Source organism: Anas acuta, chromosome 19, assembly GCF_963932015.1.
Source record: "Anas acuta chromosome 19, bAnaAcu1.1, whole genome shotgun sequence".
Taxonomy (NCBI): Eukaryota; Metazoa; Chordata; class Aves; order Anseriformes; family Anatidae; genus Anas; species Anas acuta.
In genome coordinates, this window is record NC_088997.1 from 212,422 (window position 1) to 237,668 (window position 25,247).

At 37.6% G+C, this 25,247-nt stretch overlaps 1 protein-coding gene across 6 annotated transcripts in view; it reads right to left on the reverse strand.

Moving 5' to 3' along the window:
* Positions 1–39: 39 nt before the first annotated feature.
* Positions 40–25,247, reverse strand: part of PITPNM3 (PITPNM family member 3) — an 80,860-nt gene continuing 55,652 nt past the window's right edge. For 5 of the 6 annotated variants that reach the window (XM_068656128.1, XM_068656130.1, XM_068656126.1 and 2 more), the window contains 10 exons: positions 22,840–23,010; positions 15,570–15,764; positions 14,675–14,823; positions 12,429–12,545; positions 11,274–11,390; positions 8,922–9,070; positions 6,442–6,591; positions 5,395–5,578; positions 4,878–5,006; positions 40–4,479 (listed from right to left, as the gene is read on the reverse strand). In XM_068656128.1, the coding sequence (XP_068512229.1) occupies positions 4,171–4,479; positions 4,878–5,006; positions 5,395–5,578; positions 6,442–6,591; positions 8,922–9,070; positions 11,274–11,390; positions 12,429–12,545; positions 14,675–14,823; positions 15,570–15,764; positions 22,840–23,010 (1,670 nt within the window). In that variant the 3' untranslated portion in view covers positions 40–4,170. The remainder of the gene's footprint in view (positions 4,480–4,877; positions 5,007–5,394; positions 5,579–6,441; positions 6,592–8,921; positions 9,071–11,273; positions 11,391–12,428; positions 12,546–14,674; positions 14,824–15,569; positions 15,765–22,839; positions 23,011–25,247) is intronic. The other variant, XM_068656131.1, reaches the window with a different exon arrangement.

Genomic DNA, 25,247 nt, shown 5'->3' on the forward strand with positions numbered 1-25,247 from the left:
CTACCACCATGAATAAAAACAGTCTGGGACACTACTGGCTTAAAGACAAGGAAGGTTTTATTTTAGTGACTAATATAAGATTTTAAAAACCAGCACACATCAAAATCTATACCAGTTGTAGAAATCTTACTCCTTATTTCATATTAAGAAATTCATTATTGTGCATTTTTGAATCTTTACAAGGCAGCCATAAGAAATATAAACATTTGTCACCAGATAGAACCTTCTCACTGACAAATAATATCTGAAAGTAAATGCTTCATAAAACTAGACTGAAAGAACATGTACAACTTTGTTTCCTTTTAGGAATTCAGTTATAAGAGGACTGCCTCTTTCCCTTCCCCACAAATAGAAAAGTTTATACAGAAGGCTTGGGGTTCTGTGAGAAGCCTGCCATTCTGGGTCCTACATCAGTCCTTGCAGAATAACTTTGTCCATAGAAGTTGTGATTTTTAAATTATGGTTTAGTGTTATGATCTCTGGTACCCCATATCCCAGCAGGTCATGGTAATCTTGCCTCTCTATTTTGTGCCCTCCCTCTCCCCCCTAAGTTCTGTACAATTTTACAAATAGGAACTTATCTGCCAGAGCTGTTTTGTATTTCCACCACCTCCACCCTCCCCAGACAATGATAGCCAGTTTCAAAGGTAGCTTATTGGGATAAATACAAATAGAGGATAAACTATCAACCCCTTACCTTGGACTTGGTATAAAATGAGGGAAAGAGAAATACCAACACCTGACCTTCAATTCCAGAGTCCATGGCACAGGATTCTAGCTGGTCCAGGCCCTTTCCTAGTTCTGAAAAAGAAGGAGCTCTTTTCATCCAGAAAAATGTATTATTGCCTTTTTTTTTTTTTTTTTTTTAATGGGGGACTGAATCTAGGATCATTAGTAGAAACCTATAGTTACACTTGAGTGATTAAACAGCACTGAAGTGAAATTACCTTGTGAAAACTACAATTTCTGCTGAAACTATGAACAAAGACAAGGAGGAATCATTGCTCTTACAGAAGCTGAGGAGGTAAGTTGGAAATTTTTGTGTTTAGAGACTTCTATCCTGAGACAGCTCCAGATGAGGATGAAGAATGCAACTTTCTCCCCTGTGTGCCTGAAATGAACAATTCAACGCAGAAGTCCTGATTTTAGATCCCAAATTTCAAGTTCTAATCAGAAAAAATTGAAACTATATTGTATAATCGCTTCGTTATTAAAACAATTAAATTATTATAAAATGGCCCACACTTGAACTGTCTAGCACTTTCATAACATACTTACCTTCTCTCTTGTGAAAGGGGAAAAAAATGGGGAAAATCAGTTTTCCCTCAAAAGCTCAGTAACAATTGTTGCAGTTACAGATTTCTAAAGCTAAAAATACCTGTTGTTTTCAGGTATAATAAAAAATGCTTAATGTTTGTACCAAATATACGAAATTAAACAATACAAAAGGACAAATTTCACTTTTTCTTTCTAAATTTATGCTGTGAAATACATTAAATACATGTGAAATACATGAAATAACTATTGTGTATTTGCTTACATTCATAGCCATTCGCTGGCCTAAAGCCTGTAATGTGTAAATAGGAGAACTTGTTCACTAAGAAAGGCAAACAGGATATTTTGCAGAATGGTGGACCTTCAAGATAAATGTCACTGGATTTTAATATTAGATTAAGGTGCGTCAAATGTCTTTCTCTGTGGTTTACTGGTAGCTGCTCTTCTACATAAGCAGTGAGAAGTTTTACCTTTGTTTAGAAATGACTTCCCTAAGTAGTAGAGGCTCAGGAGAAGCAATCTGTAAGAATGAAGACTATTTTCCTCCAAACAAATCAAAATGGCAGCTTTCATGAACCCCAAGGAACAAGAGGAATAGTTAATGCCATGTCAATTTTACACTTAACAAAATTTTATGCAGAAATAGATATAAACCATGCCACAAAACTAAATAGGCATACTTTAGTCAAGCAAGAATCTGTTTGAAGCGCACCAGTGTACTCAGATACATTTTTTTAATTGAATAAACAGCCATTGTTTAAAAAAAAAAAAAAAAGAGCTTACAAATTTGCACATTGGGTCAAGAAAGAACACTGAAAACTACTCTAAATTTGGGTTAAAGAGCTAGGTGTGACACTACTGGGAAAGCATTTGTAAACCTAAAGACTGCTTCAGTGTAGTTTCTGGAGATCTTTCATTTAGCTTTTGTAGCTGGCTGACTTGCCAACAGAGCAAAACAACCCCAGCCCTTGTGTATTGCAGTTACCTAATGAATGTGAGCTACCAAACTTCTCATAGCTTTCCTAAATCTTCAGCAAACATTACTCCTTCCCTTAAATGAAGCATTATAAAAGAACAACTTTCTGATGTGCCAGAAATCTTTCAGGAAGTTTGAAATAGGTAACTGACAATCTTGGTAAGTGATAAGCTTAAAACCAGGAAAGATAGACACAAACAAAACCCCCAACTTTCATTTATAAGCTATTTTGCTGCCTTTTAGGACAAAAGCCACATTACTAGGCCCTTCAAAAAACACACTGAAACTTTTATGTTAACAGGAAGTTACTGGGTTTCCTTCTGCACCATCAGAATACTTTTCTATTCCATTATTGTTTTACACAGTGACTTTGAAATCATTAATCAACAGACTTCTTTCTGTTCCAGCTATAGATTAGGAAAACCTGAAAGTAAAAGGGTGGGGATGACAACCTGCAACTCCACAAAAGTGCATGTGCTGGGGAGAAACCAAATCCCCCTACTGACTTCCAGTTTTCTCAGGGTCAACAGTCTGGAGTTTTAATTTTTGAAGAAAAAAAAAATAATTGTGCACTAGCAACTTCGTTGCAGGTTTTGAAACATGCATCAGTTCTATCATGGAAGTTCGCTTGGTGAATTTATAGTTTGGTGGAAATATTTGCATAAAGAAGCTGCAAACTGCAGCTACGTTAAACTAATTAAAATGTTTAGTTTAGAAATATTATCACCTAGAGAAAACTTCACACATTTTTACTTTTAATACGTTAATTGAGAGATCCGAGATAAATTTAAATCAGTAGGAAAATGTCTACTTGGCACCTGTAATTTGTCGTCTCCATTCTTTGAAGCTCATAGGCTGTAATTCTGACTGCTACAGATTGTCTTAGCACAGTAGTTGCTGTAAAGCATGAGAAGGTAAATAATTTACTCCCAGGAATTCCATTAGCATTTATCACTTTTTCCTCCTCCAGCTTAAAGTTTCTTGTTAAAATAATGCAAAAATTGATTGCTCTGAAGTCTGCAGATCCATTAGTAAAAAAGTTACCTTTAGGTTACCATCTTAGGATCTGTTTCAGACTTAGATGGTCAGAGACATCTCCTTACTCACAGTAGTTAATACATTTTGCACAGTCACCAAGTTCAACAAAACAATGTGATTTTTGTACACTTGCACAGCACTTTGTACACAGCAACACTAACTACTTCAAACCGTGGCAGAGACATTTATTTCTAACACGAAGCATTTATGATTTGGTTCATAGGTGGAGTTCTCCAAATTACTTGATGTACAGCACTTCAGACAACATGAGTGCCTATATCTGAGTCCGTTGACCAACAATGTAAGCTGAAAGGATATCTTGGGTTAAAGGCACCCAACAAGCATCTTGCTGTACAAATTCTGATTACCCATTATTGTATTCCCTCTTCCTCTTTCCTTGCAAATGTATCTCTTTATCGAAAGTGAAGTGGCAGCAGATAAAACTAATGTTTAAAGTGCAAACTTTCCCTGTAACCCATGGGACCTACTGTTTATACTGCTTTGGGTGCAGCTAGTCAGCTGCTACCACAATCCTTCTTTTGAATAAAAAACAGCTTGTTGCAGCTTTTTCTCTTATTGCACATTTTATTGTATCTATTGTACAAAATAACCAAAGATAATTTTTTTTTTTTCCTGTTGCTTTGATGTTTTAAGCACTTGGCGATAGTTTTAGATTGTTTTAAAATTTCCCAATAAACATGTCAAGAGGAACAAACTGCAAGTTCCCTGGTTGGTATAAGAAGGCATTTTCTAGAGCAGGAACAACTCCAAGGTACAGGTTCCTCTCTACATTTTCTAGTTTGAAGCTGCCTAAATATTATCTTTGAGGCATGATTACAAGTTTAAGGGGGTGGCATCCAAGATCAACATCCCCCGGCTTCCTAGGGGACAGATTCAAACTTGTGAACTCCACCTTTAACCCAAGCAATGGAGGGCAAATGTCTGTCATGATCTTTGTCTGATTCGGGCTGGCTTTGGGCACGCTCTGGTTTAGGGTTTGAAGAAGGTGGGTCAGGCTGCTGCACAGACATAGTCCTGCGGAGATGGTTTCTCTTGCGCAAAAACTCAGGTTGGGAGTGAAGGCCAAAGCTGCCTTTTCTCAAGATCATCCGAGAGTTGTTCTTTTTGGGTCGTGAATGAAGACTGAACTCCAGTGAAGCCAAGTGGGCTGCATAACCCTCACTGAGGAACTGAAACAGGAAGGAAAGAGAGTGACAAATTACTGCTGCCTCAACCTATGAGCTCTATGAGGAGTTCATTTCCTATCTTTGGCAATTTAGTTATATATATATAAAAGACTTAATATGTCTCCTCTCCTTTTTAATTTCAGTGAATTGTTCGATTTTTTTGTTCAGCAATATGCAACACATGTACTTGCAGGTACAACCTGTGACCATTCAATTCTCTTTATGATTCACTCAGCCAGAAAATGCCTCATCTGAGACCAAAACTGCCCTTCTTTCTCTGAAAGACTGTCCCTGCTCTTTATCTTGCGTGTGTGTGCACGTGCGTGCGTGCATACATTCACGCACATGCATTTCCTTACTCCTCCCAAGGACTTCCTGGTTGAGCAGCAACAATTACTTACTTGACACTGTGCCTGGTATTTCTTTGTTGAACGTCCAACTATGTAGATCTGTGATGGCGACAGAGCCAAGACATTGTAAACAGAAATATCTTTCATGGAACCATATGCAGCACAGATTTTGATGTGGCACTGAAAAAAATAATATTACTTCCAAAGTTAATGCTCTGATTATTGAACAGCATGCACTACAAGGATGGCACTTGTTTTGCATCGAAGAAACAGGCAAACTCACTGTTAACAAATGCTGTAAACCACACACAGCTAAAGCTGTTTGCCTGCATGCCAGCAGAATTACAAATATGCAGAGAGAAAAGAATAAGTAGTTCATCGATTTATTTGTAATACCATATGCCAGGAGGTACTTTTGGATATTTTATTTAGCATTTCCTATTCTTTGAAAAGTAAGAAAAGAAAGGAGGAATGGCAAAAATACTTTATAATGGCCAATAGGATTTACTGTTCAGTCAATTACATCCTCTAGAAAAAGGTTTCAGGAATATAAACTTCTTTCTAGTACCTCTTGCATGAGATTCCGTAGAAAAATAGTCTTTTGTCGCAGTGGGTCATGAACGAGTCCATCAGAGAAGAAGATCATTCCTTGTGGGAAGTTGTGTTGAGACAACCATGAAACCACACGCTGCTTTTGCATATCTGGACGGCCAGTAATATAGATAATCAGATACCCCAGGTCCTGCCAATGTCTGTCAGAAACAACAGATAAATTACATAGATGCAGAAAAAGAAATAATGCCCAAAAGACAGGTTAGTATTTCTTTGCTCAGCATGGACCCAGTTAGAAATCAGACATGACCCTTCAACAGATAGAAAGCACCCTGTCTGCTCCTAGTGAAAAATTATGCAATTATATCTACATCTTGAGGGAGATAGAATAAAGCAAGTGATAGTCTCATACCATAAGTTATGTAAAACATAATAGCTATTTAAAAATGGATTTAGAATAGTCCCTTTGCTGTACCTCAAGTCCTCCTACCTTTGAAATGTATTGCGAGATTCTGTCATTTTAAATGAAGGAAATGGAAAATTCTTGAAAACTGGCATCTCTGCATTCCAAAATGTGAGTTGTACTTCCTCACCCTGTGCAGTGTTAACAGACTTGCAAGAATGAATTAAAAGCATTCTAACTTTTCATCCATAAAACTCTCCTATGCTCATGGCGCTTGGTATTTCTAGAGCAGAAGTATGTCCTTACTTGAAGTTAGTGAAACACAAAATACACTCTTTGCTAACCACAGTAACAATTGGAATCTTTATTAATTAATTACTTGCACTTTAACACCATGTTCATTTGAATATGCAATTTTCAATCTTTATCCAACTTAAACTACAAATTTCCAAGTAAACCATAGCATTCTAAGATTCCTCTGAAAATCAGGCAGGCCTGTTGTCCAAGCAAATGCAGAAATATACCTGCAAAGCATTCTAGCCTTTAAAGAATTTTTGCATCCTTAGTTTAAAAAATTATATATTCTGTTCCATTCCCCCCTATTGTGTTCAAACAGAAAAGTCAGAGATTGAGAAAGCGAAGCATGAAAACTTCACTTACCTGACAACATCAACAGCCCCAGCTCGGACTTTGGGATCACTTCCCATAATTGAAACACTTGCTGCAAATGAACCATCAATGCTGAACACAACACATTCCATTCCTCGGGGAAGCACAGTCAGATAGCTTGTGGCACTGCTCTGGTCCCCTCTGGAGAGCCAAAGGAATAAATACTTTTTACAACCATAGTGTGAGAATATTTTCTGCACATTCTAGTTAAGGACTGTCTAGATCTGCGGTTTCAAATATCTCTATCAAGTAGGTATTCCGATTTCAGTCCTATGTGGGGCAATTAAAACCTAAGCTTTTAGGAAATTGCTTTCCAAAATGAAATTTGGAAGCTGATGTTAATAAGAAATCGCATTTGTACAAATACATATAACAATTCATAAAAAAAAAAAAGCACCAAAAAACTTAAGAACTCAAACTTTGGATGCTATCTGTCTACATATACACATAGATAATATGCGAATTCTCTGTGGATCTACATCGCACACAGAATCATCTAGGTTGAAAAAGACCTCCAAGATCACCTACTCCAACCTCTGTCCTAATGCTAACAAGTCATCCACTAAATCAGATCACTGAGCTCTACATCTAAATGTCTTTTAAAGACCTCCAGGGATGGTGACTCAACCACTTCCCTGGGCAGCCCATTCCAATGCCTAACAACCCTTTTGGTAAAGTTCTTCCTAATATTCAACCTAAACCTCCTCTGGCAGAAATTAGCTTTTTTTTTTTTTTTTTTTTTTTTTTTTTTTTTTTTTTCCAACAGTCTACAATTACTGGCAAATTCTCAGAAATTACAAGGGAAGAACTGATAAGTACCTTTTATTTATTGGCATCTTTCTGCTTATGACTATCAGCTTTTCTCCACTAAATAACCAATAGAATAATGTTAGCATTAGCCATCTCTCTATCATTTCAAATAACAATAGAAATGCCAATCCAGAAAAGTAAAGCAAACCAAAATAACCTACCCCTAAACAGAACCAAGCCAAAAGAAAAATGCAATTGCAGATGGCTTTTCATATACTTGATGATCCTTAAGGGTCCCTTCCAATTCAGGATATTCTATGATTCTATGATTCTATATGCGAGATGCCATGCCACCTTCTGTTCATGACGACCTCCCCAAGAGGTCTGGACTCTAATAAAGCACAAAGTGATCCGAAGTCTTATTATTCCACGATATCATGGTCCTTAAAAAAATGTGATCTGAAGACCACATTGTCCTTCCTTTAAAAAGATGATCACTGTATGATATAGAAATTTATATATGATGATGAAGATTCTTAAAATATGTGCAAATTACATTACAGCTTAACAGGCAAAGACAGGACAACTCTGATTCCTGTTTGAAACTCATTCCTGCAGTCTAAATGCCCATGGGTACTTAGCTTCCCTGTACACCTTAATTTATGTTCATGTAACTGTCTTTTCATAAATTGATGGTTTGTTATACAACACTGAAGTAAAATATTTCTTCCTCCATTAGCACTACACAAGACTGAAAATTGACTTTGGACTTGATTAATGGGTGGATAATGTCACATTCAGTTTCAACTGAATTCATCACTCTGATTGTGCCTCCAAAGTAGAGGCTCAAAGAAAACTGTAAAACTATTTTCTACTTGGGTATGTGATTTAATTCTAAGTGCAATGCTAAATTAATGTCATTTATTTATTTATTTTAATCCAGCACAGGAATTAAACATCAAAATTTTTAAAAGCACAGCTACCCTAGTCTTGCACCTATGCCAACAAATCTTACTTCATACATTTTCACTTTTTATACATGACAACACAGTATTTTTTTCAAATACAGGAAAACCAGGGGAGTTGACTTCAATAAAACGTTACTCTGAGATACTTTCTTTTCCCCCCAGTTTAGAATAAACATTCTTACGTACAGAATTAAAGCGACTCTTTCAATTAGCCTGCTATCAACACACACATTGCTGGCTGAGAATAAGACAGTACATCCTCTACTGTTAATTTCAACAATAAAAGCTTCTTATTGGCTTGAAGAACATGAAGCCATACCCTTCAGCAATCTTTTCTCCAATGAAGAAGCTCTGAAATAAACCAAATCATACACTCTTGCCATAAGAAAACTGAATAGTCATCCAGTCATCTTATTTTGCACTAAATTGAATTATGTTGAAGTTTTGTGTTGCAGGAAGGATAGGTAAGACCCATTGGGCAGGACACCTGTAAGCTGGCCAGTAAACAGATGACCACTGTTTCAAATCTAAACTGATAACACAGCAAGAAAACCAAGAAAAATAATTAAATTTGTCACTGGACAGCTGAAGCACAAAGAAATTAAATTATCTGCCTAAAGCCACACAGAAATCTGTTGTTTAATATAGAACTGACCAAATTTCCCCTCCATACACACTTCAATCTTGTACATGTCGATGTCTTCCTGATCACAAGAGCCCATCACACCTGCAGTTCCAGCTTAGAGTTATTACCTGACCACCATTTTGATGGGATACACACCAACTCTCAATCTCTTTTGTTTGGGTATGCTGTAAGATATCCGGCCACTGCTGTTGGATATCTCTGTGTCAAAGTACACCCATCTACCCGAAGATGGCTCAGTCATTATGAAGATATCAACCTGCGAAAACAATACAACAGGTACACAGAGGGTGCCTACTATCACACAAGACCTGCCAAGCCTACATCCCATTAGTATCTCCAATTGTGTCTTGTACCAAAAGCTAACAAAGTTTCAAGGAACCTTAAAACTCAATAAAAACTTCATAGAGGATCCTCTCAATTAGAAATGTTTCCTAACACACAGTACAAGAGTTTACTGTTGCTTTGACCATTTAAAGCACCCATCTTAGCATTGCCAATGTCAAGAGCATATAGAGCTCAGGACTTTAGGAGGAACATCAAACTAGAAAAAAGATCATTTCAGCTTGCGTGTGTGTATTAAGTTTTTGCATACTAAACCTACAAAAGGGAAAAAAATCAGCTGGTTATTAAAAGATGAAATCTTTCTCAAATCATAACATTGCTTTCAAACAAAAAGCCTACACATCTCAAATTATCAAGATTTTTTTTTCCCTAAAGAGGTTTCATCAGTGCTTTTCTTCAACTTAAGTCACTCAAGTGATGGGGATGCTTTAAGGTGTTTTTTAAAACAGAACAGCCAAACAACAACACAACAACAAAACAACAGGATAAGAGTGAAGCAGTGATTGTCTTAGAAGTATAACCATTACCCATGATGATAGTTCAATTTGTACCAGTACAAGGCATGCTGAATACTGCAATAGAATCTTAGAAGCAGCACATCACTTAAGTCGTGTGGAGTTAACTGATGAAGCCCAGCAGTGACAGAGGTACGGGATATTGTATGCTGTATTTCAAGCCAACACACAGCAGCAGCTGACATAGCTTTTTGTGACTGTAGAAGAGTTCTTTGTCACATGAACCATCTTTCAGACAGGTATCACTCAAGATCTCTATAGTTGAGGCTGAATGGAAAACATTTTACAGTGAGGTCTCTGCTAGGGATGGAAGCAATTCAGTTGAATGATGCAGTCTAGACTATCAACTCAAAGACACTGGTCAAGGCTTCCAAATGCATTCTATAACACAATTTCGAAAGATTCCTGTCTTTCACTAAAGTTTTTTTTTTCCAATTACCTCTGAAAATTTAACATACCAAGAAGAGTGCAATAATTTCATTGTGATGTAGGCAGAGAGTGAGAATGTAAATGCTGATCTCAAAAGCAAGAGCTTTACTCTGGCTGAGTGCAATATATCTAGCTTATATGTAACTCAGCCAACATCTTAACTCCAATATTTTGAAGCCAGGAGCCTGAGTACATTTGCAACAGTGAGAGGATCATCTCTAATGCATGGCAACACAATCCTTAGGTTTTTCTACCTGAAATACCACTTCCTGCTTAGTAACATGAAAAAAGGTAGGCAGAAGTCTTTCCATAGCCAGTTTCCTAAACAGTGCAAAAGGAGATGGAGAACAAAGGAGATTTACCATACATAAAGCTGTTATCAGAGTCATTATTTAAGTGCAGATTGCTCTAAAAGTAGACTGCCCAATGTTGAAAAGCAGGAAGCTGAATGCTCAACCCAGCACGAGGTTAATGCATCACCTTAGCAGCATGGGCACAAAACAAGCAAAGCGAAGTCTCCAAGCTTCATTTTTACCCTCAGTTCAGCAACAATGCTCTGCTAATTTCCATAAAAGCTCTTACAGTCTACTGAATATGAACAAAGAGTTCACTTAATGTTTGGCTTTGCTAGTTTTAAGCCTGGCTGCTGCAGGCAGCGCTAGGAGCACAGATGGTTCCAACCATGGCACATTACTTCTTCAATTCTACAACTGATCTTTACTCTTCCATGTATGAGAAACAATAGCAACCTAACCTACAGCATCACTATTCCTTTATCTACTTGTCTTACCTTGAAAGGAAGATGTACATTTTTCTTCTAGTGATTTGCCAACTGTTAATAAATTATTTTTTTGTCCTTCCTCAACAAGCTAATTTTCTGCAGTAGGTGGTGTAAACACAGGATGGGTTCAGAAATGGCTACCCAGCATGCTTTTCAGTAACAAGAGGAGATGGCCAACATCACGTAAAAATGATGATAGCTGGGAAAAATGTCAGCTATCCAGAGAGTGTGCTTACATCATATTTTTGCTGAAGTGATGGCAGACTAGTGACGTAATCCCTCTCACTGTAAGACTTTCTTTGGTACTATGAACTACATGTGCATTACATTCAACAACTATTTCTAGTAAACACTTATTTTAGAAAAATAAGGAAACAGGAAACAGATTTTACCTTTTCACCTGTTAAAGCTACCATGTCCAGAGGCCCATACATAAAGCGCCCAACTAGTACCTGAGGACCATCTTCTACTGCAATGATGTCATTAGCTCGATGATTAGCAGTCACATTCTGAAATGAGAGCAAAAGGTGGGAAGGGTACAGTTTGCTTTTATAGTAAGGCTATTGTCTCTATTATGTTGTTATGAACAGTAAGACAGAAACACAGTCCAAGACAGTGTGTTTGAGGTACATCCCAGTGCACCTTAGAGTACCTGTCAAAACTGGGCTTTCAGGAATGGCCAAGATTCCATTAATGGTGCATTCCTGAATAGAGGTTCTGTTGAGGACACCCAAAATGACCAAAGAGAGTACTTTTAAAGGAAATGCCAATTACCTTTCAGAACAAGTGGTGCCATAGATCCACACAATTACATGCAAAACATTCATTTTTATGAGGCACTTTCACTTATTTTCAGTAGCTCAAATTTTTCACACTGAAAAACAAGCAATCCTCCCCCAAGAAACTTTTAACTGATGAATGGGAAGAGTATCTGCAACTTGGCACATCTTTCAAACTGAGAATACATTTTCAGCATAGATTGGACACAAGCTTTTACTGATTGATTGTCATATTTAACCTGGTATGCACTTATGCTCTGGAGCACAACAAATCCTTATCAGCACTTATATCAGCATTCAAAACTTGTTAAAAAACTGTCTAAAAATTAACAGTGTAATTTTGCTAAGGCAAAAAGGTCAGGATTTCAGTGATATCCGAAAGAAATTTCTCAAGTCATGTATTTTATTTATTTGTTATTTAAGCCTTTATTTGATACTTATAATTGAAGTGGCATCTAAAGAAAGAAAATATGTTTTCTTGGGTCATAGATTCATTTATCGTACAAGAAAATAGAAGAACAACCTCTTTGCTTAACTGAAATGTAAGGCCCTTCAGTTATTTAAAGAAAGAAATACACTTTCTCCCAATGTGTAATGATAAACCAAGAATAAATTGTTCCTATTTCCTAACTGTTAATTTATTTGTCTCTGGACTATGTTAACAGCTTTAAGTTATGTAAAATTCACAATTTAGGAGATTAGACTCCATTTAAATTGCTGCCAAACCCAATTTCTATAGCTACCATGGATATTCAGATTTATACTTACTCTCAATTTGACATGTGTCCTTTTACGGAGCCATTTTTCTCGTGGATTAGAAGGGCTTAGTGTTGCTGGATCCAGGCTGTTGTTCTCCTTGAAATTTACATTTTCATACCTCATCACCTGAAATGATATTAATGTTTTTATAAGCCATGTGTTGCTTGGAGAGTCCTGTAATTGGCAAGGAAAGGAGTACACTGCTGCCCCTGCTGAATGACACTGCAGAGCGGATAGCACAAGCAGAGCAGAAAGATGCGCAGACCATATGTTCACGTTAAGCACTGGCCAAAAGAGTGAAAGCATTTTATTTGTCTATATGATTAAGCTCAGGTCCTTATTAAACAGCTTTTCCATTCACACCACAGCATGCACATTTTTTTACATTCAAATCCTTCCCTGAACCACACAAACATTAGGATGATACAAGAGACACTCCTCATTGTCTGCAAAGTCAGTAAGGCTCCTTAAGACCGTGGAAGTACTTGTTAATGCCCTTTATTGAGCAGAGGTCAGATTCCTGACTCTATCTGTAACGATTTTCTATTCATAGGCCCAGACAATGTTTCCTATTGCCTTCTGGCTATTACTCACCACTGCAGTAGGGAACAGGAACGGGATTTGGCTTGTGGCTGGTGACATGGTTTAATCTGAAGGTAAAAGGACTATAGTTTGTGAACATGCAAAAGCCTGTCACATCATGCAAGCTACATTTCCTTATGACCTAAATATCACACACTTAACCAACAAATTTGCGTGTTCAACTCATATATTAGAGCCAACCCACAAATTTCAGCAAGACATGGCTTGCAGCTTCCATAACGGGACCAGGGACAGCTTGAGGCTAGTTCAGTTTGAATGAGAAATCGCTTGTCTCTATCTTTCACATGCTAGCCGAAAATGAATCAAGTTGGATAGTTGGCTTTCTATGCTGAAGTTTTCCAACCCTGGTGCCATCTGGAATGGTGGCCTGAAATCCTTTTGAAAGCTGTCTGATGTGTCCATCGAGTAAAATTCTGTTGCATTCAGCCACAGAAAAGCAATTGGCTTGCAACAGATCAGAGCAAGGCTGGGAGGCCAGTGTGTTTTTTAAAAAAACTGTCATAAATTCCATTCACCAGGGGGCATATATAGGAAATATATGCCTATAGGGCATTTATGAGTCACTACCCTTAACCTTAACAGGTAGCAAGACAGAATGTCCATCATTTGCTGAAATTAACCAGTCCTTTATGTAGTGTTATAAACTCACATATTGCTTTAGAGGAACGTTCCAAATGTGTGAATGCACATATAAGGCTAGATAAGACAAAACACTGCAACTTAATATGGATGAACAGAAAGCAAGAATAAAGCAGGAATGATTGCTGACAGAAAAGTATCAGCAATACGCTTAGGGAGGCATTTGAAAGGTGATATGTAAGAATGTTCTGATGGACTCAAGGTTAAAAAAAATCCCGAGAGAAAGAGATTACAAGAGCTTTAAGAAAGCTGCAAAGGAGAGCAGAAACATCCACATGCAAATATCTAAGACTCTTCAGGAGAATAAAACAGGTATCTGCATCCTGACACTTCCAGAAGAAACTTCTCTACTTTGGGATGAACAACAAATAAAATTCCTGTTCTGGAGGCTGTTCTGTTTCAAGAAAAACCCATAAACAGCTTTTATTTTGCATTGATTTTGGTGACACTAGTTATAAACAAAGTTTATTACATTTCAAATGGAATTAGATATACCAAAGGATGCTTTGAAAGGACAGTGAGCGGCTGAAGAAGCCTTAGAATTTCATCAATTAAAAACATAATTTCATCATTCACTGGATGTAAAAAATACACTGATTCCTGAGTTAATACAAATTAAAGTGCTTGTACCTAGCTTCTATGGGAGGGACCTTGGTTTCTTGGCCACTTATCCTGCAGGTCACATTCAAATCCACTAAATTTTTTTCAACCCAGGTGAGATTTCTCAGCTTCATGACTTTCTCTAGAGATCAGAACACGGTTAACTCTAGGTCACTCACAGCTGCTGTCTAAATACTGGAACAGTAGGTACAAGAGACTCATCATATGCCTCAGAAATCATTTCTGAGACAATGCACACAATGCCTGTAAATACACTAGTACAGTTATAGGAGAGACTGCTAAGCAACTGTTTTTTCTTACACGCTTCAGTTTCAGTCTCCTAATTTTTCCTTATTCCCTCTAATTTTGAGAGGGATATTTGCTGTAGAGAGAGAAAGAAAGAGATCAACGACCTGTCTCAAAATGAATGCCACAACGTCTGTTGATTCCCAGTAGCTGGCATGGAAGAGATGTGGCAGGGCCACAGTTGGAAATGCTGTCAGTACATCTGGACAATACAAGGCATAATCAATTCGTTTTGTTCCCCACCACTTTGCAGTAACTACAAAATAAAACAAAAGAAAAAAAAAGTATCACATTTCTAAAAGATATCTTAGCAAATCTCTTGCTGTTTTTATATTTAAGCTAGATAACAAAATAAAATCTTCTGCTTTTTTAATCCTGACATTTAGAGTCTGTTAAAGGCATCAAACAAACACAAATGTACGGTTTTCACTGACTGCATAATCCCTTAAATGTCTGCAGTCAAAACAGCCCTCCAAGTTTTGGGAAGCAGAGGTTATCTTACCATGATTCTTTTTGCTTCCTGGTCCATAGGAAATGTACAGTGAAAGACCAGTTAAGTTTCTGATCGTGTTACAGAGTAAGAGTTGCAAATGCTTCCCAAACAATGAATACGCTATTGATATGTGTCTACAGTCTGTAACAGGAGAATATAATGATCTATAGCACTTATAGTTATGAGTAACAATTCTTATCTATCTATATTTCTTCATGCCTGGACCATGCTTCTAAACCCAAGTTAGTATGAAACCCTTAATAACTCTTTCCAAGTCCCATTTTAATATAGAATTGTGACTTCACTTCCACTATTTTATCTAAATTATTACAAACAGAAAAAGGAAGTTAAATTGTGTTACTTAAAACCACAGCAACTTAGGCTGTTCTCATTCTCCCCAGATTTTCAAGTAAGTTATTTTCCTTTTCATAATAAAGTTTTCCACAGAAAGGATATAGGGAAAGGGCATTTGCTATATCAGACAGCGCACGTCACCAGGCTTCACTCACTGTTGGTGAAGTATGCTGATGGCAAGCTCTCTGTTGACCCTGAGTTTTCGCTGTTTGTGCTGGCCAAGCTCAACTTTCTCTCTTTTCCTTGTGGTTGATTAGATGTGTTTGGAGATTCAGGACTCTCCTGAGCAAGAGTTATATTCAAAGAGCTGTTCTCAAGGAACAGCGCACTGTGGTTTTGGATGGCATCACCTGCAGGTCATAGAAATGAAAAACAAAACAAAACAAAAAACAGCCACCACCACCAACAAAAAAACAATGGGATGAACAACATGGCTTTGAAATTATTTTTGAAATATATATTTTTAAAATATAAAGCCAACGATCATTTTCCTTAACGACATCAGATTTAATGACCACAGACGAAACTCCTTCAGAGTGAGAAGGGCAGCACGAGACAACACAACTAAATGGAGAAAGCATACCCTACTGCCATAAAAATGCAATGGCATCTAAGATCTTCCAAAATGCATAGTTCTGTTGGGAGGCTGCCTCTCACTCAACTTTGCCTATTTTAAAGTCACTCTCTAAGAAGAGCTATGCAACCCTTGGAGTCTGTGACACTCCTCTTGTTTTCCTGAGGTGAGCGAAAGGACTTGAGAAAGAGGCCATTACATCTTCACAAATGGAACAGAATTCTCATTTATTCATGCCACTCTGACAGATGAGCTATGGGCCATGCTTAACACCTCTACTTAGTGAAACAAAATAAAGCTTTCATCCTGAGGTGTTCTGCAACACTCCTGAGGTGTTCAAAGAACAGATGTGCATTTAAATAAAAGTATTACCGATGTAGCTTGCACATCCCTGCTGTACCCAGCAAAGGCAGAAGCTCCACAAGGTCTCTGAGACAGGATGCACATCAAAAGCAGCTGACTCCTCTATAGTTTTTTCAGAGAACGAACCTCTTGGAGAGATTAAAATGTAGTCAACAACGGGAAAAGGGGAAGCAGTTCAATGCACATGATAAAAAAGAAAGCAGAGGGACCTTGACGATATATTGCTCTATTCCTGACCATTTTTCAGTCCCATTCAGACAACTGATCACACTGTGCTCATCTTTCAGGTGGCCATGGGTTAGGGACTACGTCTTACATTTCTTTACATAGTGGAGGCCTAGGGTAAGTTTCTCTTCCAACTTTTCAAGTGTTACCAACTCTTAGTGCAAAGGATACCTCAATGGCACACAGAGGAGAACACAACAGGATTTTTTAAGAATTTAAACATAAAAGTTGTTTACAGTAACATCATTGCTTGCAGAAATACACTGGGAGTATAAATGTCTATAGATATCAGAACTGTTAAAACTTGCCAGCATTGAATGAAAAGCAATAGCTTCATAGCTCCCTACAAATTCATCCCTTCCAAAAAGCAGGCATGGCTGGAAAGGTTGTCTTGTTTTGACATAAGCCTGAATATCTCAACTGCATGAGACAACACAAGGAGATAGACCAGATTGAACCAGAGAAGCAACTAAATTCTTACACTTCATGATTGGTATAAAGTTTCAAAATAATATATTCCATCATTTTTTCCATGGGAATGTGTATTTTGAGTTTCATTAAAAAAATGAACCATTCTTTCAAAGGAATCTTTCTGATGCCACACAAGGAAAGTTTTGTGTGGCTGTAGGAAAGATTAATGAAGGTGAAAAAGATAGAAGTACAATCTTACTATTTCCCTTGTCTCAGGCAAACCACAACCTCTAACACAGACAACTGAAAATTAAAAACAGTGCTGCTTTCTTATAACCTACCTCTTAAGATGGGGAGATATTGTATGCTCTTTGTAGCAAAACAAGAGGTACAAGGAAGTAAAAGTTCTATTCTAAGTCATTCTAAACACTGAACCAGTATGCACTTAGTCTTTCTAACAACAAACTCCAAACCACCTGAATACCTGAAGTATCACAGCAAATCAGCTCACTGAAGAGCTGATAGAGCAGTAGAATCCACAGACATATGGAGTAAGGAACAAGGAAGATGCAACTCTGTTATCTGAACCAGTAACCTGAATCAAACTGCAATCAACAGGAAATTCCACAGAAAGTGCAATAAATTCTGTAAATGAGAGCTAAAAAAAAAGATGCCTCCAGAAAGTGCTTGTGGTTGGCAGTTTTCTGACACATACGTTCTGCTTCCCCTCTCTGGTGGTAAAATTTCACTTCAGTAAAAAGGGTTGTTGTGCCTTTTAAAATTCTCTACCTCCGAATTGTTGTTGCTCTACTGAAACTACTGTAAATCCTTCCTTCTCTGTTAGAAGTTTTCAGAAGTTTGAGATTCAGTTCTTCATTCCCACAAAAATGCAGATGGAGAGAGAATTAAAAATAATAACTTTGCACAAAATAGAAAACATGTCAGCCAACACACTGTTTGATTTTTCCAAATTATTAGCTGGCTTACCAACCGCTTGTTAAGAATCTGGGGCTTTGTATTTTGTTTATTTCCTAATACTTTTATTTTGAGTAACCATTCTTCTTTTGAAGAGACCAAATCAATAAAATGGAAGAAAACTGCCAAAAATGCCTTTCTCTCATATTTCCTCAATCAGCTTTATGTAAAGCAGGTAGGGCAGTCTGCTTTCGTCTCTGGAGGATGGGTTTTTGTTGAATTGTGAAGGAGGAGAATTTTAATTATTCTTCCAATTCAGTAACTGAAATAGACACTTCCCTCCAAAAATAATCTTTTTCATGAATCTGAGTATCACATGACTCAGGATTTGAGGTTAAAGGCTCCAAGGACCTAATCTAAAGGCTCTCTATGAGCCTTTAGAGGCCATTATCACTTATCATTATAGGTTCTTATTACTAGTCTAACTATTTTTACTTATCAAGCTTGATAACAAAGGCAGATCATTTCACAAAGTCTCAGCTCGGGTAATTATGATAGTTGCATCACAGACAAAGAGGCAAAGCAACTTCCTCACAGCCAGGCAATTCAGTAATCATCTCCAGACAAAATTAACAATTCATTATTTTCTCTATATACTATCAGAGAAATACAGTGCTTTTAGACCTTGACTTCTATCTACCCATAATGAAGCATACCATTTGGCAATCCTACATACTCCTTATAAATAAAACTTTGCAAGAGAAGAAATTTGCATTTATTTCAATTGTGCTGCAAAATGAAATGTGACAGAAGCTCAAGGACTCTTTATTAAGTGTAAATAGTAAAAAAAATTATCTACCTTCTGCTATGTCAAATGTCTAAAAAGTAGGGTAGGTTGAATCCAGGTGTTTTCAGTAAACACACAGTGACAATATTTTTAACCCTCCCCATGCCACAAGCAGCAAAGCAAAAAGAAATTACATCTTACATGCTAGTGGTGGCAAAAACACGAGTGGTGGCAAATCAGGGATCTGTCACAAAGTAAAGGATCACAAAAGCATTCTAAATGTTGAATAGGCAAAAATTGAGAAAGGTGCTGTTCAATAAAAGTCAAGACAACATGGCTTTCTCTGTGTTGTAACACAATCTGAACTTTGTACCTTGCCCTCACACTTAAAACAAAAAAAATACTAACCAAACAAAACAAAACAAAAAAATTAACCATTTGTTCTTATAAGAAAAGTAACAGGGAATTAGATCCTGCAATGACATGAAATGTTACCAGGAAAGGCTGTTTTGGGCAGTGTACAATAATAATACAGTTTGGTGCAATTAGGTTTCATTGTATTTCACTAGGAAACTACCATTCCCAGTTAATACCATGAAAGCTCCCATTTGGAGAAATGCTTTCACAAGCCCAGGTATCAGAGAAAAGGAAAAAAAAAAAAATCTGTGCAGTCACAGGAATTAATCCTTTGTGAATTAAGAATCTTTAATTCCAAGAGGATCTCTAAGGTTGTGCATTTAAATGGGAGGATTTCATATTCATTGAAATAACATAGCTTAGATGTAAAGCACAGCAATAGTTAAATATGCAGAGTTAATACAAAACCATACCATGGAATACCTGCTGATCATTAGACCTTAAGATTTTTTATAATATGTCCAACAGACAGTGTTTCTAGATTTATGTGCTTTGTAGGAGAATCTTCTGACACACTGCCTTAGAGGAACCAAAAAAGTTCCTTTGTTCTCAAATCACTTATAAACCCTTTGTTCTTGAATCACTTATAAAGTCTCGCTTCAAGAATCATAGTATCTGAAGAGTTTATTTCAATACAACAAAGCTGGTAAAATAAAGCAACACAACATTTTCAACATGAAAAGCAGCCTAAGGGAAGTATTCAGATAGCCTGAGATATGTTTCAGAGACAGAATTTTGTGCCTAACTAAGCAGTAGGAAAATTCAGACACTTGGGTGATGAGAGAACACATTCCATAGATTGGACTGTCCAACAGCTTGGCTATTCCTTAGTCAATTCCTGAGGAAAAGACAGATCTGCAGGATTTTCAGTGGCTTGGCAATAGTGTTAAGTTAGCTAACAGTGTTAAGAAAATTGGTGTGGGTGAGACTATATTAAGGCTTTTCTTAAGGTATTCCTTAGTATTCACAGAATCACATAACTGAAGGGGTTGGAAGGGACCTCGAAAGATCATCGGGTCCAACCCCCCTGCCAAAGCAGGTTCCTTAGAGCAGGCTGCCCATGCAGGCATCCATACGGGCCTTGAATATCTCCAGAAAAGGAGACTCCACAACCTCCCTGGGCAGCCTATTCCAGTGCTCCGTCACCCTCACCGTGAAGAAATTCTTTCGTGTGTTGGTGCGGAACTTCCTGTGCTCTACCTTGTGACCGTTACTTCTTGTCCTGTCCCCGCAAACCACTGAAAAAAGGTTGGCCAAATCCCTCCGTCTCCCACACCTCAGGTATTTACACACATTGATGAGATCCCCTCTCAGTCTTCTTTTCTCCAGGCTGAACAGACACAGGTCTTTCAGCCTTTCCTCACAGGGAAGATGCTCCAGGCCCTGTATCATCTTTGTGGCCCTCTGCTGGACTCCTTCCAAGAGATCCCTGCCTTTCTTGTACCGGGGAGCCCAGAACTGGACACAGTACTCCAGGTGAGGCCTGACCAGGGCAGAGTAGAGGGGGAGGATCACCTCCCTTGACCTGCTGGCCATGCTCCTTCTAATGCACACCAGGATCCCATTAGCCCTCTTGGCCACAAGGGCACAGTGCTGGCTCATGGTCAACCTGTCGTCCACCAGGACCCTCAGGTCCTTCTCCTCAGAGCTCCTCTCCAGCAGGTCATCCCCCAGCCTGTACTGATACACGTGGTTGTTCCTTCCCAGATGCAGGACTCTACACTTGCTCTTGTTAAACCTCATTTGGTTTCTTCCATCTCTCTAGCCTGTCCAGGTCTTGCTGAATGGCAGCACAGTCTTCTGGTGTGCCAGTCATTCCACCCAGCTTTGTGTCATCAGCGTACTTGCTGAGGGCAGACACTATAAAGATGTTGAACAATTCTGTACTAGACAGCAAAACAAAACTGCTGACAGTAAGGAAGCAGCTACAGGTAAATTCATACTTGAACAGTCATTGACCCTCTCAGGATAAAGTCTTAATCTCTCTTCTGGACATTAGAATTTGTTCCAAATCCTTTATTGAACCTGTGCTGTTACATTTCATGCTAAAAGTAGGTGACAATCTGATAGTTCATCCTGTCAAAAACCTGCCACTCCTAGACTCTCTACCATCCAATGAAACCTTGATTTCTAGTAAACACTGAGAATATAGACTCTCATGTTGTAAAAATGAAAATAAATCCCATTTGTAGAACCAGAATGTTTGTTTTCCAAATCAAATGTCAGTACTGCTATTTTATATTGTCCTTGTCATCAACATTTGTAGGATTCCCACAACAGATGTACACAACTCAGCAGCTCATGTGTAACCATGAGTCTTGCTCTTCTCATGCTTTTTAATGCTTACCTACTCATATGAACACTGGTCTTTGAATGAATTTAAGAAGACTATTCCATCTCATTTCCTAGTTAAAAAAACATCCAAGTATTTTAATATCATGTTTTTTCATAAAATTATTTGTGTTGTTCTAATGCAGTCTGTTATGTTTTTTAATGTTACCAGTTACAGTTTTAACTATTATTGAAACTACAGACTAATACTAAATCTGAATACTAATTATTGTTATTCCTTAAACACATCTACAACAGAAAGAACTATATGCTATGATAAAGAACAACTATTGCATAGAAGTGCCCTATTTCAAATTTTTATCTGAGAACTTAGTACTGCTGAGCTTTTCCTAGATAGGACATTGTTATGGATGTGAAATGATACAATTAAAGATCTGCTGTAGTTTTTCAAAAATTGGTTTAATCAGATTTAGACCGATTTGCATCCAATATACACACTACTTTTGGCAGAGAAAAGGAAGGGATGTGTGTGTATCACGCTGCACAGAAGAGGCTCACAATGATCTATATTCACCCAGTTCTAACAAAAAGAAAACACTGCCATTTTACTGTATTAGCCTTTAACATGAAACTCCAAATCCTGAAAAGCCTTTTGAAATATTCTGCTGAGGCCTGAATTCATGTCTGAATGTGTAGCAAGAAGAATAAATCTAATGTGTATGCATATACACATACACTGATAAATTCCTTATTTGCATAATATGGCATGTCAGGATACTGCACATTTGTACAACTATCTCATTTTTTTATACGCAAAGTCAAAACATAATTGTTACAACACAACAGCGCAATTCCTTTTTTTTTTTTTTTTTTTAATTTAAATCCATGTCTTTCTATTTCCTCCCCAATCAATCTGTTTATTTTTTTCCTGGATTCAAACATCAGTTGCTGAATATCATTACTATTTAACAGTCTAACAACAAAAGAGCAGATCAAAAGACAATTTTCCTAGTGCTTTAATTTGTCTTAATAGATATCTGCGATAAAACTACTACAAGTAACCAAGAGAAACAACATCTAAAACAACTGGTATATGTAGGCAAAGTTCAACTAACTGTAAAAATAAATAGTCCAAAATGATGGTATCAATCAACTCAGTCAAAGACATGGAAGCATGCAAATGACTCTTCAACTAAAGCAATGGTTCACTTTCCAAACACTATTTAACAGAGCTAGTATCCCAAAAGCTCACATGCAAGAATCAGTTTTTCTCAGTGATCTTTGGTTTGATACTTGCTAAATATATCTGTACCTTTCTGCCCCAGATCACTACTTTTTAGCATGGAAGCACATTTGTATTTCAAATCCTCTTGAGCTGTGTAAGGAGAGAAAGCTTAAGAGAAGAATAGATACAGAGAGCTATGGAAAATAAGTACTGTACCTAACTGGTGAGATCTTCCATCCCCCAGTGGGTATCTCTGGTACCGTGGGACACTGAATGGAGGCAGGAGATGAAATCTTTTCTCCAACAGTGGTTCAAGTCTGCAGGCAGACGGATCAGCAGAGTGAAAGAAACTGTAAACTTGGCTGCAGGCTGGGCGGACCTGGCATACTTGGATGAGAATCAAACAGAGAAAGAGAGTTCAGTATTGCACCTTCACAATTTTCAAGGAGTATATACATATATAAATGATTAATATGGTCTTCTGCAACTCCAGACTAGCACATATCTGGCCATGAGAAATTTATGTAAATCAGTTACAATCTCCTCTGTAATTAGCATTTTGTTGCAAAGGAATTTTACAGAGACATCACAATCTCAGATGTAGGCATGCAGCAGACATGAAGATGAGCCAAAGAAACAAGACAGAAGTAACAAAGTAAAAAGAAGTTCAAAAGTCTTGTAAATTTGTTACTGAGCATTACAACTATGATGCTCTCAGCACTTCAAATATTTACCAGCAAAATGGTTTAACAGGCCTGTTACACATAGAGGACTGAAATCTAAAGGAGATCCAGAGAAGATAGGTGACATTGCAGTTTCTGAAGTCACCTTATGAAAGCTAATGCATAGAAATGAAGCTGGTCATACTCAAAGCAATGTTTAACATTCTTGCTGAAGATATGAAAATTCTCAGAGTTTTGGGGGCTGCAACTGGAAATGGGTATTTGTCAACCATCCACTTAATCAGATAGCAGGGCATTCTTTTGATTGATTACAGGGCACTGCAGCATAACTTAGAAGGGTGATCACACAAGATGGATAAAATCTATACGACAGTGTAGTCCCTTCTCATTGAGCTATACCACACTTTAATCACTCTGAATCTTGCCAGCCTGGGTAGATGAATTCATTATGGAGAGTGTTACTGAATATTAGATCTGATGGAATCCATTTTAAATGACATTTCTTATCAGAGTACCCATCATAGATATAAAAAAAATTTAAATCAAAGCACACTACTTAGGTTCTTTCTAATTTTCAAGAGCAGCAGTAAAGGTATTTGTACATCAGAAAAATCGCACTGAGAAAACTTGACACTGTTCAACTTTCTCTGCTGCAGTCAGTCACAACGAACTACCTATATCAGAGAACACTACATTCTTACAGATTTTCTGAAGTCCTTCCCATGTTGCTGGAAGGACTCTAAGAATATTTATTCTGTTGCTTGCTGTTATTAATTGCATACAGGGAAAAATCTTGATGTAGACTATATCGATGTAACCGAGTTATCAACTTCTAAGACTACTTCTGAGTTGTCAAAGCAGTGTTGCCATATACAGGTCATAGCAGTACTTTGCAGCAATCTCTGTTCTGTAAAAGCTATAGGAGAGTGTCAGCAAGTTTTTATTTAAATTGGTAAGAAAATTACCCTTTTATTGTTCATAGCAAAAACCTTTCAAAGATACTTAAAAGGATGGAGAGGGACTCTTTACTCAGGTAGATAATGATAAGACAAGGGGGAATGGTCTTAAACTAAAAGGGGATAGATTTAGTTTAGATATTACGAGGAAGTTCTTCACTGTAAGGGTAGTGAGGCACTGGAACAGATTGCCTAGAGAAGCTTTGGATGCCCCATCCCTGGAGGTGTTCGAGGCCAGACTGAATGGGGCCTTGTCCAACCAGATCTAGTGGGTGGTTGGAAGTAGATTATTTTAAAGTCCCATCCAACCCAAGACATTCTATGATACTATGATACTTCAGCACTGAGGTTCAACTTCAGAAAAACATTAATTCTAAAGATGAGGCACATGTTCATGTATCTATTTCAAACAGGGACAGACACAGGACTATTGGAAAAAGAGAAAATTCCAGTTGCTCAGAACAGAACTAGAATGGGGTTTCAGACCTGTCATACCTCATGAACAGCTAGGACACAATGTGAGACCACAAGGAACTTGTGACATGGGAGAGGAAAGAAAGGAAGACGTTCCTTTTCAATTAATATTTAAGGGGAAACTTCTACCTGCTTCTCCAAATTATCCTGCTGGTAGTGTCAAATAATACTCAGCCCATGCAAGCTGTTGAAATACATTATTGTCAGATATGCAAAATACATTAAACCCCAGCAACCAAATATATACTCAGCCCACATTTGCACAGGCAGGAACCTTTTCAAGTCTTGCTAAACCTATTATGAAGGAAAAATGGCACAGCTATTCAGAGGGTATCTAAATGCAATCCACTGATGATAGATGAAGACTAGACTGCTCCTCACATGGTATCTGAGTTAACTGCCTAAAACAGATGCAGTGATGCATGCCCATGAACAACATTTCACCAAAGTACTCTTTGTAAAACATTTTAGATTGTTATCACTGGCAACTACCAAGTTTCCAGCTGCAGGA